This window comes from Gobius niger, assembly GCF_951799975.1.
Source record: "Gobius niger genome assembly, chromosome: 9".
NCBI classification, from domain to species: Eukaryota; Metazoa; Chordata; class Actinopteri; order Gobiiformes; family Gobiidae; genus Gobius; species Gobius niger.
Genome location: NC_136860.1, coordinates 34121639 through 34137794, shown reverse-complemented (window position 1 = coordinate 34137794; position 16156 = coordinate 34121639). Strand labels below are relative to the sequence as shown.

Here is a 16156-nt window from a genome sequence, read left to right as displayed (position 1 = left end):
TACGGCTTCAAAACTGACCCCAAATCCACAAAGACAGGCCTGTGTTTGTGAGCTGGGATAACGTGTGTGTCCCGATTGGTCAACGGTGTCAACAATGTCACAACACCGCAGCGCTAGCTTACTGCTACTACGAAGCTTCAACTTGGCTATAGTTCTGTCAAATGGAGATAAAAGTTGGCGACAGGAAGAAGCGGGACGTATTTCAGTGGATTTAATAAGAAAAGGAGACGGGCGTCGACCTCAGGATGGAGGAGACAGCGGAGAAAGCGGGGAGGCTAGCCGCCGTTAGCAGCGAAGTGAAGCTAAACAGTTTGTCTCCAAACACAGTAAGTGCCGCTAAACTCTGTTCGTGGTTGAAATGTAGCTGGAAAAGGTGGTTGTCGTGAACTTTTGCTGATATAAAGTTGTGCTGTTTCGTGTGTGGGGCTGTGGCCGTGAAATGAGTTGTTTGTGCCGCTGGTTTAACAGAGAAGTGAAAAAAAGGAGGCGCGGTGGTGTTTTCCTGTCTTTATATCACTCTGTCATTCACATTTGGGACGGTAAAATCACCCACGTTTCTCCCGTGCGTCCAAAATCGGGCTTAAAAATCCAACATGTTTGATTTCCTATACGATTTGAGTCTAGTCGCGTCTTTCTACCGCCCACACTACACGATTCGAACGTCAGTCCAGTCGTGACCCCCCCACACTACACGACCCGACTCTGTGTGACCGCCTTCGACTAGACTCGACTCGATTACGGCACGATTGAGAATTAGAGCGAAATCGGGGATAAAAGTCGTGTAGCGTGTGCTGACCTTAAGACTGTGATAAAGACGTGCTTGATATTATCACCAAATACCTGCAAAAGCATAATACTGTGTCTTTTATAGTAGATACACAGCAAGTCTGTTTGTCTTAACCATCCTATAAACAAACAGATCTTCCATTAACAAGTGAAAATTACATACCTAACATTGTGATCATAAAAAGGCTCATTTCACTGTAATGAGTGCAAATAGACCGAGGTCACGGGAGGTCAGCTGCGCCCAGACACAAAAACAATAGGATTAACCTGAAAGTATCTTCAAATTACCCCATTTACCAAAACCCATTCACCTTTCCCGCGCCTTTAATTATGAGGCAGGCGGCTTCAGGATTCAGTCTCCGGCTTGAGCGACGGCTGTGCTAATTCAAAACAGCACCGGCACGGCGAGAAAACAAACCCCAAAAAAAAAAAACACCGAAACAATTTTAATTCCCCGTCCTACAAGGCGCCACCTTCTCCTCGCAAAAAAACACAAAACAAAACAACGTGCGTTTGTCTCGGCCGCTTCTCCGCGCGGCCAAATGAAAAGCGAAAAGATTAAAAAGCGCAATATGGCAGGCTGATATTAAAAGCCCGGGCCCCCGTGCGCTGAGATATTATTATGGGAGATGACAGGGAAGTTCAGGCCTCTCCTGGATTAACAGACCTCATGCATATTTCAGTGTCCTTGTGGGAACAGATTGGAGGAAGAGGGAAAGAGAGAGAGAGAGAGAGAGAGAGAGAGGGCGAGGATATTGTAAAACTCGTCACATCCCGAAGTCATAACGGAGGGAGCGATGGGAGGGGAGGGGGCAGGGGGAAGGTGAGAGTGGTCAGAAGTTCGGTGCACAGCTGTCTTTGATCCATCCATTCGGCTGAGTGGTCTGCGCTGGGGTTTAATTATATGGTAATTAATATGCATGCAAATGAACCATCTATTATTAAGCAAATGACTGGTCTGATGAACAAGGAGAGTGTATTGTAATTTCCCTGTGAAGGAATAGAGGCAGAACTCAATCAGTGCAATATTAATTTGGGGATTTTTTTTTTACGTTTAAATCCACACGTTCAAGGTTATGTGTTGCTAAGTCACAACATCAATAATAGAAGTTACAGAACTGGGTGGGAATCTCTGGTACTGCCCTGAACTGGTCCTAACTCGAAAACCAAGCAAGTACTTTGTTGAAACTGGGAACTGTCTCAGACCAAATGGCTGTGATGTTTGGGGGTTCCCCAGGGGTCGATCCTCGGACCCCTCTTATCGATACATGCTTCCATCAGTGTTAATATCGTCGACTAAAATATTTATTTTATTTTATTTTATTTATTGCTTTATTTGGTCGGGACAGTGCACGTTAATGAACATACATGGGTCTCATGCATGTAAACACCGGATTGTAGCCTTGGCCTAATTTCCATCCGTCGTCCCGCATGTGCACTCTCAAACATCCTGACCTATTGTACATGTTTTTAGAGGTAGGGGAAACCGGAGTACCCGGAGGAAACCTACGCAGACACAGGGAGAACATGCAAACTCCACACAGAAAGGCCCGTCCCTGGTGGGAATCGAACACGGACCTTCTAGCTGTGAAGCACGAGCGCTAACCGCTTTGCTACTGTGCCTTAATTTAGTCTTAATTTTAGTCAAAGTGATATTTGTGACGACTAAAATTTGACTAAAACTAAATTAAAAGTTTTTCATGAGACTAAAACTATGACTAAAATGTCCAGATATTTTAGTCGACTAAAATAAGACTAAATAAAAATGAAAGGGAGAGACTAAAATCATCCAAACTTCTATTGACCGTCTAAAAGAGCCTCAGATCATGTAAATTCACTGCCAAAGGATCAGCTCTGAGCTTTGTTCATGTGGAGCAGCTCCATGAAGCAGAGGAACAATTAAATATGATTTTAATGAATATTATAAATGCCAAAGTCGACTAAATTAGTCGTCTAAAGAGACTAGACTAAATCTCGACTAAAATTACATTACATTTTTGTCAAAAGACTAAGACTAAAACTAAATTAAAATATGTTGTCAAAATTAACACTGGCTTCCATTGGGTCAGCAAATACGCAGCAATAATGTGTCTCACCACGTATAAGGTGAACCTCGGCCTGTAGATTCACAGATCAGTGTGTGGATGCCAAACAACTTACTCCAACTAAACTCAGACTGGGCTGAAATGATCGTCTTTAGCCCAGAAGACACAAAGAGAAAGTGTGATCAGTCACCTCAATTCTCTCTCTCTCTACAACCTAAAAATCATGTCGGAAATCTTGGAGCAATTAGACCCAGACCTCAACAGCCACATCAATGCCGTAACATCAGCAGCTTTTTACCATCTACCATCAAAAGTATAGCGTTAAAACTAGACTTACAGAGACTGGGTAGAATACTGTAATGGCTGCTGTACATCCAGAACGCTGCTGCTCGGGTCCTGACAAGAACCAGGAAATGGGACCATATACTTTTCTTAAGTGGTGACATCACAGCTCTACTTCCGAGTCCACATAGACCGGCGGATGTGCGAGAAACTACAAAAAACTCTTCAATACCACAATCAATATTTCTGAAACTCAACGGAGAGTTTCTGAACATACTTATTTATCAGGCCCATTAGCCAAAAATGCTGAACCTACTGCTATAAAAGTAATATTTACCAAAATCTCTACATCCGGGTTTAGTGGAGAAAAATGGCGCAGCAGCTACGCTAACCCCGGAAGTAGTGACTTTAGTAAATATTACTTTTTAGCTGCATTTTTGGATAATGAGTCTGAAATAAGTAGGTTCAGTAACTCTTCGCTGAGTTTCAGAAATATTGATTGTTGTTTTTAAGAGTTTTTAATGTTTTTTTTCTCGCATATTTGCCGGTCTGCTCGGACCCGGAGGCGGAAGTCATGATGTCACACTTAACAAACGCATAAGTCCAGTGCTCTGGTCTCTGGCTTCCTGACGCTCAGAGAAAAGACTTTAAAACAGCTCTGCTCGTCTACATGGTCCAGCACCAAAGCACATCTCTGATATGAACCCCACGTGTGGTCTCCTGCCGATCCCAGAGTCTGGATTCATTTCATGATTACATCTGAAGTGCACTAAGATTTATTTGTGTACAAATTGTGTTCTACAAATAAACCGGCCTTGCTTAGTAAATGTACCCGAGTTCTACCAGAGGTTAATAATGACCTTCCCCTCCATGTATTCCAAGAGCAACCACTTCAAACCCAGCCCAAACCACATGATGAGAAGTGCATGTCATGTCCTCGTACCGTCACATGTGTGTGTGTTGCACAGGGCCTCTTCAGTGTGCAGGCCGATGCAGATGTCTCCTCCGTTAGCCGGAGACGGGCTGTTACAGGAGCGAGTCCTCTGATAGTGTCCACCTCCACAGCCCACAGAGCACTGGGACCAGGCCGACCAGCAGGACCACGAGCCCTTCACTGGAAACAAGCAGAACATTACATCATTAAAGGGGGGGTATTACGCAAAATGGACTTTTTCAAGCTTTACATCATGTTATTCTGTCACTCCCTCATTAAAAACACGCCTGAGGTGTTGCCTTGGCACATTCACGTATTTTTGAGTAATCTGTAAAAACTCTGATGGCGGCCATTTTAGGGATGGGTTTGCCTGAGTCCTCCTAGGAACGCCCCCACCTCCTGGAGACGCCTCCGAGCTTTCGTCACCAGCCGAGTAACCAACCACTGCTCCTCAGCGGAACCCCCTCCCCACTGATGCCACAGACAGCGTGTGGAGGGGGCGTGTCGGAAAGGCTCAGAGGTTCTTAAAGAGACAGAGGCCTATTTCAAGACATTCACTACAGCCATTTTGAGAGAGCAATTTTATACAAGGCAGTTATTGTAATTTACTGCATTTACAGACCAACAGAAGGTTTGCTCATCATTGTAGTGTGATATAGACTGAAACAGCATAATACCCCCTCTTTAAACACATTTTTTAAGTTGACATATTGTTATGCCCATGTCCATTCCTCTAACAGGCTTGAATATTTTAGAGTGGAACATCTATTGGGGGACAAAGCTCAACTTTCACATGAAGAAAAGCAGGTGCAGTTGAGATTCAGCTGAGAACATTAATGCTCAAGGCTACAGCGCAAACTTACTTACAAATCAAACCTGTGCCACTAATAATATGAACAGATTTGAATGCTTAAAATGCAGCTAAAACATGGCATGTGCTGATTTCAAGTAGTATTAGTAAATCAGGCCTGAAGTGTTTTATTATTGCGCTGAAGGAGCATCAAAAAACATCTGATTTTGTAGTCATTAACTTATTTTTTTTGAAGGATGCTTTTTTCCCTCTCAAGTATTTGTCAATATCTATTCCCTAGTCTGTATATTTGTCTGCTCTGAACATTTCTTTGCATCAAATGTTCTAAACTTGGCTGATTAGTGGCCACATGTCTCCACCAATAGCCAAAGCGATGCGTCTCTATATGCTTCTCCTTTAAAGATTGACACTTTCTTACGAAACACCAAAGTTTGACAGCCCCTCCATCAGCGAAGTGCAGAAAGTCCGGAGTCCAGTTATCTTCATTGACCCGACAGCTCATTTAAAGTCTTTTCGGCCTTTTCGAATGACTCTCTCTCTCTCTCTCTGGGTTGCTGTATATGTGGGTCAGGACTGTGTAATTGATCGGACTTTACCTCTGCAGACACCATTCGTTTCAATCTCCTCGCGGCGAAACCCCACAGTTCTCTGTCCGCACTTTATCTTAGTATCGCACACTCTCTTTTCTCTCTCCGCTCGTTCATACATCACCCACAGAGGGACATCGCCCGTAGGAGTGTACGCGTTTGTGTGGCTGAATTAGGCGAAACACTGCAGGTGAAAGCACATAACTTTTTTAAACTCTTCCTTTAGGAATAATGGATAGAGTCAGGCACATGTTGAGAGACTGAAGTCATAGATAAGTTTGACTAGCTAGAGTTATGACTGTACCTATGGATGACCAGGCCAGGGAGGACGATGATACAACAAAAGAGCGAAGGGGTTTTAACAGGCTACACTTCGCTGCAAACACAAAAACCTTTCACTGTGTTCCAAAGGGTGTAGCTGTCTGCCAGTTCCTGACAGCAGAGAAGAAAACTAGCGGGTGTCACCTTCACAAAAAGCCCAGACTTAAACATGTGCGGCAGAAGGATTCAGCCCTCCGGATTCGGTGTGTCGTTGCAGTTTTCTCCTCTGACGGTCAAGGGTAAAGGTTGGAAGGACTAGGGTTGGGATTGGAGGCAGGATGTCGGATCTGTCAGTGGAGGCGGATGACTCGGTTATGCTTCGGAGGCGTCAGTGAGTTTTTATCGTACTGTGAAGCACTTTGGTCCTCCTGGTGTTGTTGCAAAGTGCTGTACAAATAAACTTTGATTGAGTTTGAAAGTCTTTTTCCCTCATTTCTAAAACAGCTTTAAGTTTGATTTGTTTTTAGTGGCAATTACCACTACTGTAGACCTGATTTTCTTTTCTAGTAATGGTAAATGGTAAATGGTCTCAACTTTTATAGCGCTTTTCCACCTACGTTAGGCACTCAGAGCGCTTTACAGCAAGGATCCACTCACTCATTCATACTCTCATTCACACACCAATGTACGCAGACAGCGTCTTGCCCAAGGACACAGCGACAGTGTGCACTTTCAGGAAGTGGGATTCGAACCCCCGACCTTCCGATCATGAGACGACCAGCTGCGCCACCGTTGCCCCACTGTAATGGAACTAAATGCATTTTTCCACTAGTTTATTGTAAACTTAGACAATTGTGGGGAAAGCACTGTGCATCTATGAAGCATTTGTATCAACCTCATGAACTTACAGGACAGTTTTCTAGCTTTACTTTGACAGTGACCCTGAAAGGTGACCCTGCAAGTTTTGAAATGTGCCTCTAAACTCATCCCTGTGAAGAATTGGGATGCTACAACTGTTAGTTTAGTGAAGTCAGTTAAATGGCCACATTTATACAGCGCCTTTCTACCTGCTTTAGGCACTCAAAGCGCTTTACATTTAAGAGACTAGATGCAAGTTTGTCATTTTATACTCACTACTGCCACCTCAGGTCTTACGCGTAACTGCAGTCTCTATATTACGCTCGTGCATGACGGCACTTCGGACCCAAGTAACTTTTTGAGCGACAGTGCAGGATTTTAGAGGCAGTTGTGGTGAACAGGTCTGAGCTCATTCTACACATTAGGACATGGCTGGAACGTGAAGGGGGAGGAAAATACTTAGTTTTAACATTTTTAAACTAGTCCCTTTAAGGCAGGGGTTCCCAAACTTTTTTGTCTGGGACCCCAAAAATGTACACATAAGCAACTCGGGACCCCCGTTGTATAAAGTTATTGCCTCTTATGCTGCTGTAGGGAAGTAAAACATGTTATAATCAAGTTAATATGTATTTAAACAGTTTATTTTGAATAATTGAATGGATTTCACTAATTATGGGCTGGTTTACACTAAAAAAGGTACTAAAAACAGTAGCATTTTTCTTTTTGTTTCATCTTGAAATCATTTGGGGACCCCCACCCATGGAATCATGACCCCCACTTTGGAAACCGCTGCTTAAGGAACCAGTCACCCATTCATACTCTAACTCTTACATCAGTGTATGTAGACACTGGAGGTAAGGTGGGTGCCCAAGGACACAACAACAGTGTGCACCTGCAGGATTCAAACTGCTGATCTGGTTCTACATATCAACAACATCACTAAAACATCCTTCTTCCACCTCCGCAACCACGCCCCTCCCTTACCCAGTCTACAGCTGAAATCCACATCCACACATTCATCACTTCCAGACTCGACTACTGCAATAGCCTCGTTTACAGACTTCCCACCACTCAAATCCAAAAACTGCAATACATCCAGAACTCTGCTGCCCCGCCTCCTCACCCACACCCGGTCCAGAGAACACATCACCCCCGTCCTCCAGCAGCTCCTCTGGATCCCCGTTCAATATCGTATTCAAAACAAGCTCCTCCTCACCTACAAATCCCTCCAGAACCTGGCCCCGCCTTACCTCACCGAGCTCCTGCAACAACACCAACCCACCCGCCGCCTCCAACCGCCTCACTCCCATCACCCGCACCAACCCCCGGACCTTAGGGGACCGAGCCTTCGCCAACGCCGCCCCCACCCTCTGGAACTCACTCCCACAGCTCATTAGAAACCCTGACTCACTACCAACCTTCAAATCAGTCCTCAAAACCAAATTTCTAGATGAACCCAATTCTAGATTTCTACTTTGGCTTTGTCTTCTCCTGAGTGAAACTTTAGTCCGCTGTTTTGCATGTTAAGGATGACATAAAGGGCAGACACATTAACACTCTCCTCTGTGTTAATGAGACCTTTGTGTGACCTTTATTTCTCCAGAGAAATGTCTGGGCTTTAAAGGACAAAGAGGACAAGGAGCAATGTGTGAAATCTAAGAGAAAGCTTAGTTTGAACAAAGGTCTTCAGTATCAGGCGTGAATTTGTTTTGTTTAGAATTACCGCGGCATCTAATCAGCAACGGACTTGAAGCAACAAACTATCTGTCTCCGAGTTCAGTCAGAGCTCCGTGCCGGAACTGCCAATGGAAGACGGCAGCGCAGAGGTGAAGGACGTGCTGGGCGGCTCAGTTGCAGGTGAAGTCAGGGAGATTGTGTCAGAGGGGGACACGGAGTCAGAGCTAAAGTCCAGCAGCGTTATTGTTTTTGCTGATGTCTGTCCCTGTGCTGCGTCCGCTAGAAATACGGAAACTGAGAAAGGTTCTGTGGGGCTAAAGTGCATTAAAAAAAAGTAAAAAATGCTGTGGACAAGTGCTTCATCTTAAGTTCAGGAGCAGGACCACATCTTTGCTTGTTTAATAACGTTGTGGTCTTTCCTAGATAATGAATCTACACTATAGCTGAATGGTAGTCCAATTATTTTCTTGTAGTAGAGTAAACTTCATTAGGCATTTAGATCTACAATGTAAATGCGTGTGGTGAGTCTGAATATAGTGTATTTTCCTCCTGTGCAAACCAGGAAGTCAGAGGCTAAAGTAGCACAATGCTAGCAATGTGTTAGCGCTCCGTCGACACAGTTCTTCTAATCAACTCAAGTGAACAATGGGGAAGTGCTGGAGGGTCTGTGACAGTTGAGACTATTGTTCTGACTGATGTTCGTTCAGTGGATTTTATTCGTCTGCTACGCACTTCCCAGAAGTTGGTGAAAGACTGTTGCCCTCCGTGAGCTCCACTGGCTCCCGATCGGTCAACGCATCAAATACAAAATCTGCCTGCTCACCTATCAATGCATCCATGGACACGCCCCGGACTGTCTCACTGAACTCCTCACCCACCCCCCGCCCATAACCAGAACACTCAGGTCCACAGACACCAACCTTCTCTCCGTCCCCAGAACAAAGCTCCGGACAATTGGTGACAGAGCGTTCCAGGCGGCTGCTCCTAAACTGAGGAACGCCCGACCACTAGACCTGAGGGCCCCACGGTCTCTGGAGACTTTTAGAAGACGACTCAAGACTTTTCTGTTCCCTTGTTAACATTTTTAACTTCAACTTTTGTGTGCTTTTGTTATTGTCAGTTTTTACTTGTGTTGAAGCACTTTGAGATTTCCATGTAAAGTGCTTTACAAATTAAAGTTATTATTATTATTTTTATTGTCGTGAAGTGACGGAGGGAGAGGAAGGAGGAGCTGACCAGTGCAGGACACCACGCTCTGAAACAGGGACAAACCCAGGAGACGGTGCACCATCTCAGAGGAGATGAAGGCATTAGTCTGGTTTCCCCTGCTTCCAAAAACATGCAGGTCAGGTTGGCCGAACAATGGCGGCGCGCTCAGTCACAGCGGCTCAGGACTAACCCAACACCACAATGCTTTATGATTATACTTACTTACTTAGACTATATCCACACGAAGATAAAACGCTTATATTTTCAGAAACATTCTTTGTTAACGGCGCAGTTCAACTTCCAGGCCTGTGTGAGGCGCTGTGACGCTAACACAGATGATAGAACAAGATGTAGAGTCGCATGTGCAGTAAACCTTTGTGGAATGTGAACAGTGAAAATGAAACTGATTCAAGGATTTAGGATCAACAGAAGAGACGAGGAGGAGAGTTTATCCTTCAGACGTGACGGGACTAAAACAGAAAAACCTGTGACTTTTACTGTCGGCCATGTTTTTCTACTCGTCACCTGTGGCTTGTGGACGGCAGTGGAGCAAAGAGGGGCGGAGTCAAACCATCATAGATCCATGAGTAAATCTAATTATAAGGTCAGTAGATTATGGATCACAGACACCACTCTGGAGCTGTGATGTCATCGTTTTTGGAAAAGTTGCGGAGACATCGTAACAACGGAGCCACGTAAACGGCGTTTTGAGATCTTTCCACTGGGACCTAGTTTGGAGAATGTTTGTTTACAGACCCCCAAAACACCGGGCTCGTATGGACGATACACTGGACTGATAAAATATCTTTGCGTTTGGTCCTCAGCTGACTTAGTGCAGCTTTAACGCCTTGAAGCGCAACCCTAAAATTGTGTAGATTTTAAGTTGTTTTTGTCCTTTATTTGAATTCTTTTCCACATCATATTTTACCTTATTTGCCATCCCTTCCTAATTTTCTCCCTGTTGTTTTCATTGACAACAGCAACAATAATGAAGTGAACCAACATGTAACCCCAGTCTTGCGTCTCTCACCGGGACAGGCCTGTACGTTGCAGTCCTGGTACTCCACCGGCGACCCTCGGCACCCCACGGGGGCGCTCTTCCCCTCGGGCCCGCTGCAGCTGCGCCGTCGGGTGCGGTATCCGCGGTTACAGCTCTGAGTGCAGGACGACCAGCTGTCCCAGGACGACCAGCTGTTCCCCACGGTGCGGACCACGGGAGACTTCAGCAGCTCCTCCACCAGGGCTGAGGGGACACGGGACAGGTAAACAACACGTTTAAAGCCAAGTTCTGTGGATGGAGCTTTTAAACGTGTTATAAAGTCATGTTATCTAAAACCTATGTGCTGTTTGCTTTTGTTCTCACGTGGTTCAGTAATGTTGCATATTCACCTGGTCTTTTTCCACACTCAAAACGCCAGCCCACACTCTGAAATACGTCAGCTCCTCCCCAAACTTATTGTTCTCACCAAACTGTCTTCCATTTTGTCAATTTTACACTGTCTATGTACAGATTCTATGCACTTCTATGTAAAGAAAAGACTATAAGGAGTGTGGAATCGATGGCACATGGTTTGAGCACATGATTACTCAGAGAAGGTCCAATGATGGATTATCGGCTTTAAAAATGTGGACTATTTTGTTTTTGATCTATATATTTTGATCAGCAGTAGAAGAAGAAACAACCAGGACAAAAGGAACAAGACAAAAGGAATAATCTTCACATTTGTCATGCATAGTTGCCGACGTTGGGACAGGTGACGATCAATAACACCTGATGCGTTGGAGGAGGTCACCACTTCCCAATCTAACATCTGATGGGAAGTGAAACCTTTGGCCCTTGAAGAAGAGAATTGGATGATTCTGGAAACGTCGGCAACTACGCACAATAAATGCCCAGTTGAAGATTATCCCTTTTGGATGATACAACAACAACAGTGAACAGGATTACTGAGAACTGTGTGAAGTGAAATGCTACTCCAAGAGCAACTTTATAACATGGTCAAAAGCTCAAAAAGAGGATTTTGTGTCTTGCGAGCTTGAGGTGTTTTTACCCACAGGGTTTCAAAATTCTGGGAGTTTTCAATCTCTGAAATTTGCCAAGGGAATTTATGTGAATAAATAGGGAATTAACACAACTGAAGATGGCTTCTTTACAAATAGATATAAACTGCCGCACTATCTGATTTTTGATAGTTATACGCCAAAATATCTATTACAGAAGAGATGAAGTCTCTATGAAAGCCTGAGCACGAGGGTTTCAAGAGCACAGTGTTTAAGGTTAGTCCTGTTGGTCTGTGTCTGTCAGGGTCTGATTTAGAGACAGGCGAATCTAACCACCCCTCCTGGAACCTCCACCTTAACGTGGTGGAGGGGTTTGAGCACCTGAATGTCCCTGGGAGCTCTGTTGTCGGGGGCTTCGTGCCCCTGGTAGGGTCTCCCAGGGCAAACTGGTCCTAGGTGACGGGTCAGACAAAGAGCGGTTCAAACACCGCTTATGAGAGACCAACAGGCCCGGTTAGAACCATGAGGCCGTCCTTCTGTGGACCCACCACCTGCAGGAGGAGCCATAAGGGGCTGGTGCAGTGTGATTTGGGCAAGTGGAAGAAAATGGATGGATGGATGAATTTAACCAATCATGATATGAGAATCAAGCAGAATTTGTTTGTTTGTTTGTTTGTTTACTTTATTGTCCCCGTAGGGAAATTCATCCTCTGCATTTAACCCATCCTTCGATGCCACTGAGGAAACCCGTAAGGAGCAGTGATCGACAGCAGTGCCGCGCCCGGGGACCCATCTCCATGATGTGGAGCCAGGCTGATGGTCAGAATCACCTGGCTGGAGGATTCACCTATTGTACATGTTTTTAGTGGTAGGGGAAACCGGAGTACCTGGGGTAAACCTACACAGACAGGGGGAGAACATGCAAACTCCACACAGAAAGGCCCCGTCCTGGTGGGAATCGAACCCGGGACCTTCTAGCTGTCAAGCAGAGGCGCTACCGTGCCGCCCATTTAGAATTTAGCTTTAGGAAAGTTGAGGATCATGTTTTTTTGTTGTTTGATGATGTGGAGCCTCATGCTTATAGTATGAGTCAGGGTGGGTGAGACATTACTCAAAATGCATGAGTTAACGGGTAATGAGTAGTTCACAAATTGTTTAATCAACAGAAAACTCAAAAATACAATGTTTACTTCATCATTTTGACCGTTTTCAATTTGTCAAAACTCCAGACTAGTGTTTTTTTTGCAACCCTATTAACTCAACATTTTACTACCAAAAAAAAAAGGCTGTGTGTGTGAAGTTGTCATAAAAGCCAAACTGAATCCTAAAAGTCTGCACTCACTGTCCGTCTCACACGCCGCCGTCCCGTCGTTGGGGCAGAACCGGGTCTCCACTTTCCTCCTCCCGATCTGCAGCTCGTGCGGGTCGGGGAGGTGGGCGCGGCACATGTACCTGACCCTCTGCTCCTGCCGCGCCCCGCCCTGCGTCACGTTCACGGGCATCCAGGGCGTCCAGGGGGTGTTCCTTTTCACCTCCGGGCACGCCTCCAGGTTACACGCCTTGTACTCCTGCACGGGACAAAGACACGTTCAAATACAGCACATCCTCTCGAACGCCATCGCCACGTGACGCTTTACCAGGGCACATCCGGGGCAGGAGTTCCCGTTCTCACAGCTGCGCACCCGGGAGTGGACCCCTCCCCCACACTCCGAGCTGCACTTGGTCCACGAGCCCCACGGCGACCAGAAGATCGGCTGGGGACACGCCACGCCCTCGTTACAGAACCTGGCGGGACAAGATTTGTTTGTGAGATGCCCTTGAACTTCTCCCCGTCGTTGTGCCTTCCTGACCTCTCGTCTCGGCTGGGCCCCACGCAGACCCGCCCGCCGTGCCGGGGCGAGGGGTTGTTGCACGACCTCTGCCTGAGCTCGAACCCCGTCCCGCACGTCGTACTGCACTGTCCCCATGACGACCAGGGAGTCCAGCCCCCGTTTCTGTGGCGACAGAGGGAGAATCCGGTCAACAAACTCATTATACATCAACATTATGGTGTTACGGTAACCCCCATGACCAGAGGGGGGGCAGAGTCGCCAACAGATTTATTTAAGAGAAGCACTACTTTGAAATGATTGTACTCAAGTAGAGGTATAAAGTAGAACGTAAGATTCACTCTGCGAGCTCTGGCCCCCTTAAGGTGAATTTGATAAATATTATTAAGCAAATAAAAGATCAAGCACCTGCAAGGGGAGAGTGGGGTAAGATGAGCCACTTTGTGCTTTTTTATTGTGTAAAAACAGTTTAATATAAATACAAAATGTTGCTATTTACATACATTTTCAAAAATCGCCTGGAGTATGTTTTATAAAATGTTGAAAAAAGTGGAAAGTTGTCTCGTGGCTCATTTCACCCCCAGGAGCAGTGGAAGTTGAACCACGTCTTGGGGTAAATTGAACCTCCACATTAAAAGGTGAAATTGACGTCATATATTCTTATTTTTTACATTATAGTGTTTCCCATTAGCAAAAAAGAAATAAAATCATAATATATGTTTTTCCTATCATATGCTCCAACTGCAGATAATGCAATTTTCTTTCTAAAAAAATATTTTTTCCATAAAAAGTAAGTTATTTTGTGGCATATTTTTGGCGCACAGAGGGGCGCAGGCTCTTGGCGGAGCTATGTGCTTTGTGCCTTAAGGGCGTCTCTCTGGCACCGCTGACATTCATTTCCTCGTTTACATCGTGCTGCGAGTCTTAGGCTCTCACAGGTCAAATTAATAATAATAATGATAATGCATTGGTTTTATCAGTGGCGTGCACAGACATTTTGAGGGGCAGGTGCTCAACCAAGACAAAAGGGCACAACCCCCCCCGCCCCCCCAAAAAAGACAAAAAAGTGTTTTTTGTTACAGTAACACACCATTGATTAACACAGCAACATAAAATGTCCAACTATGTGGACCTAATAGTAAACGACAGACTTTAAAGGAAAATGTAGGACTATCACAAGGCTCTGCACTTAAAGGCACACTGCGTAACATTTTGGACTATATTGTTGTGGCAAAACAAAACATGCTCCTATTGACCAGCTCGAACACAGAAAATGCTGTTTCTGCAGTGTGTAATAAAAGAATGGATTTGGATGTGAAACTAACCTGTTCTACTGCCTTTAGTCACATCTCCATGGAGACGAGCTGGAGATGTACCCACTCCCAGTAAAGTTTACAGCCATATCTTAGGCGGGGTTAGCCTCATAGATGTTTTTTGTACAATTCTGAGGTATTTTTCAATGATGAAAATAATGGTCATAAAATAAATGCTTGTATTTCAATTTTATTTATTGGGTAAAATTCTACACGGTGTGGCTTTAAGTCTAGCACAAATACAAATAAATGATGCAAAGGTGCTGTAGGCTACACTTAAAACATCTGGTTTGTCAATATCATGACATGGATATTTTTGTCCATGTCAGAAATATGTTAAATAACAATAATCCTGGGCTGCTCATGTTCCTGTGCTCCTCACACAGACGCACAGTGTCCAGAACACAGGCACCTCCTCACCTTCTCTCACCTCCTCTCCCTTCTGTCTCCTCAGCTCAGCTCACTCTGCTCTGACCCTGGTCTACGCTCAGCCCTGACTTAGTCTGAATAATACAGCTCATTTTCAGAACATTTTATAGCGCGACAAACAGAACCGCTAAAGTGACTGACTTCTTACCGCTGACTTCATCCGGACGGTCTCGACACGCGCAGCGCTGACAGTCTCGCCCCGACGGCCCTCTCTTTTCCTTTCCCCTTAATAATCCAGTCATGTCGCGCTGGCTCGTTCATAAAGTTACCGAATTTACTCAGTTTACTTTACTCCCGCGTCTCACACAGATGGGCTGTACCACCTTCTCAAACAGGGGGAAATACGGGGACAGCGCAGCTGCCCTTCTGTGATCAGGAGCGTCAGCGCCGCCGCGGCTCGAGAGGCAGAGGAGGAAGGAAGCGCGAGTTGAAGTTGTTGAACATTAAAACTGTATTTTCAGCACATGTTGGCTAAATAGGGCAAATATCTAAGAACAATAAAATAAATAATACTTAATATTGGGGAGAAAAAAAACAGGTATTGAGAAGGGCACTTAAAGGGCACAGGGCAAAGGGGCAGGTGCTTGAGCACCACCTGGGCTCTACCTGTGCACGTCCCTGGGTTTTATACAGCGTTTTTCTGGACACTCAAAGACGCTTTACATCGCATTATTAATTCACTCCGACCACCACCAACCACTCACTCACTCACTACATTCCCCGGGCTTCCTGGTGTTTCCCAAACGGTCTCCCATCCAAGTACCGACCAGGCCCTTCCCTGCTTAGCTTCCAAGGTCTGACGGGATTGGGCAGAGCAAAGGCGGTATGGCCACAAATCTGCTAAAAACTTTATTTACCCCATCGTGAGCTAAACGATGTGTCTCTACCCCAGTACTTCCCACTTAAATGCGCTCAGTCTGGAGTGGCAAGATCACAAAGTGCGCTCTTACGAAGCATAACATGTTACGCTATCGTCTGTGTTTTGAGACACAAGATCAAGCCCCAAATCTCTAATCTTCCATGAAAATAAAAATGTTTTATCTTCAAAATATAACGGGTGGTTGAATTGTCTTTTCCTTAGCAGAACATCCCATTACGTCACATATAATGCACAACAACGGTTCTTTACTTTGG

At 45.2% G+C, this 16156-nt stretch overlaps 1 protein-coding gene across 2 annotated transcripts in view; it reads right to left on the bottom strand.

The window, feature by feature from the left end:
* Positions 1 to 16156, bottom strand: part of sema5ba (sema domain, seven thrombospondin repeats (type 1 and type 1-like), transmembrane domain (TM) and short cytoplasmic domain, (semaphorin) 5Ba) — a 517318-nt gene that overhangs the window by 27743 nt on the left and 473419 nt on the right. For both annotated transcript variants that reach the window (XM_079563383.1, XM_079563384.1), the window contains exons 15-19: positions 13302 to 13445; positions 13089 to 13236; positions 12794 to 13019; positions 10481 to 10693; positions 4057 to 4227 (exon numbers count right to left, since the gene is read on the bottom strand). In XM_079563383.1, coding sequence (XP_079419509.1) covers positions 4057 to 4227; positions 10481 to 10693; positions 12794 to 13019; positions 13089 to 13236; positions 13302 to 13445 — 902 coding nt within the window. The remainder of the gene's footprint in view (positions 1 to 4056; positions 4228 to 10480; positions 10694 to 12793; positions 13020 to 13088; positions 13237 to 13301; positions 13446 to 16156) is intronic.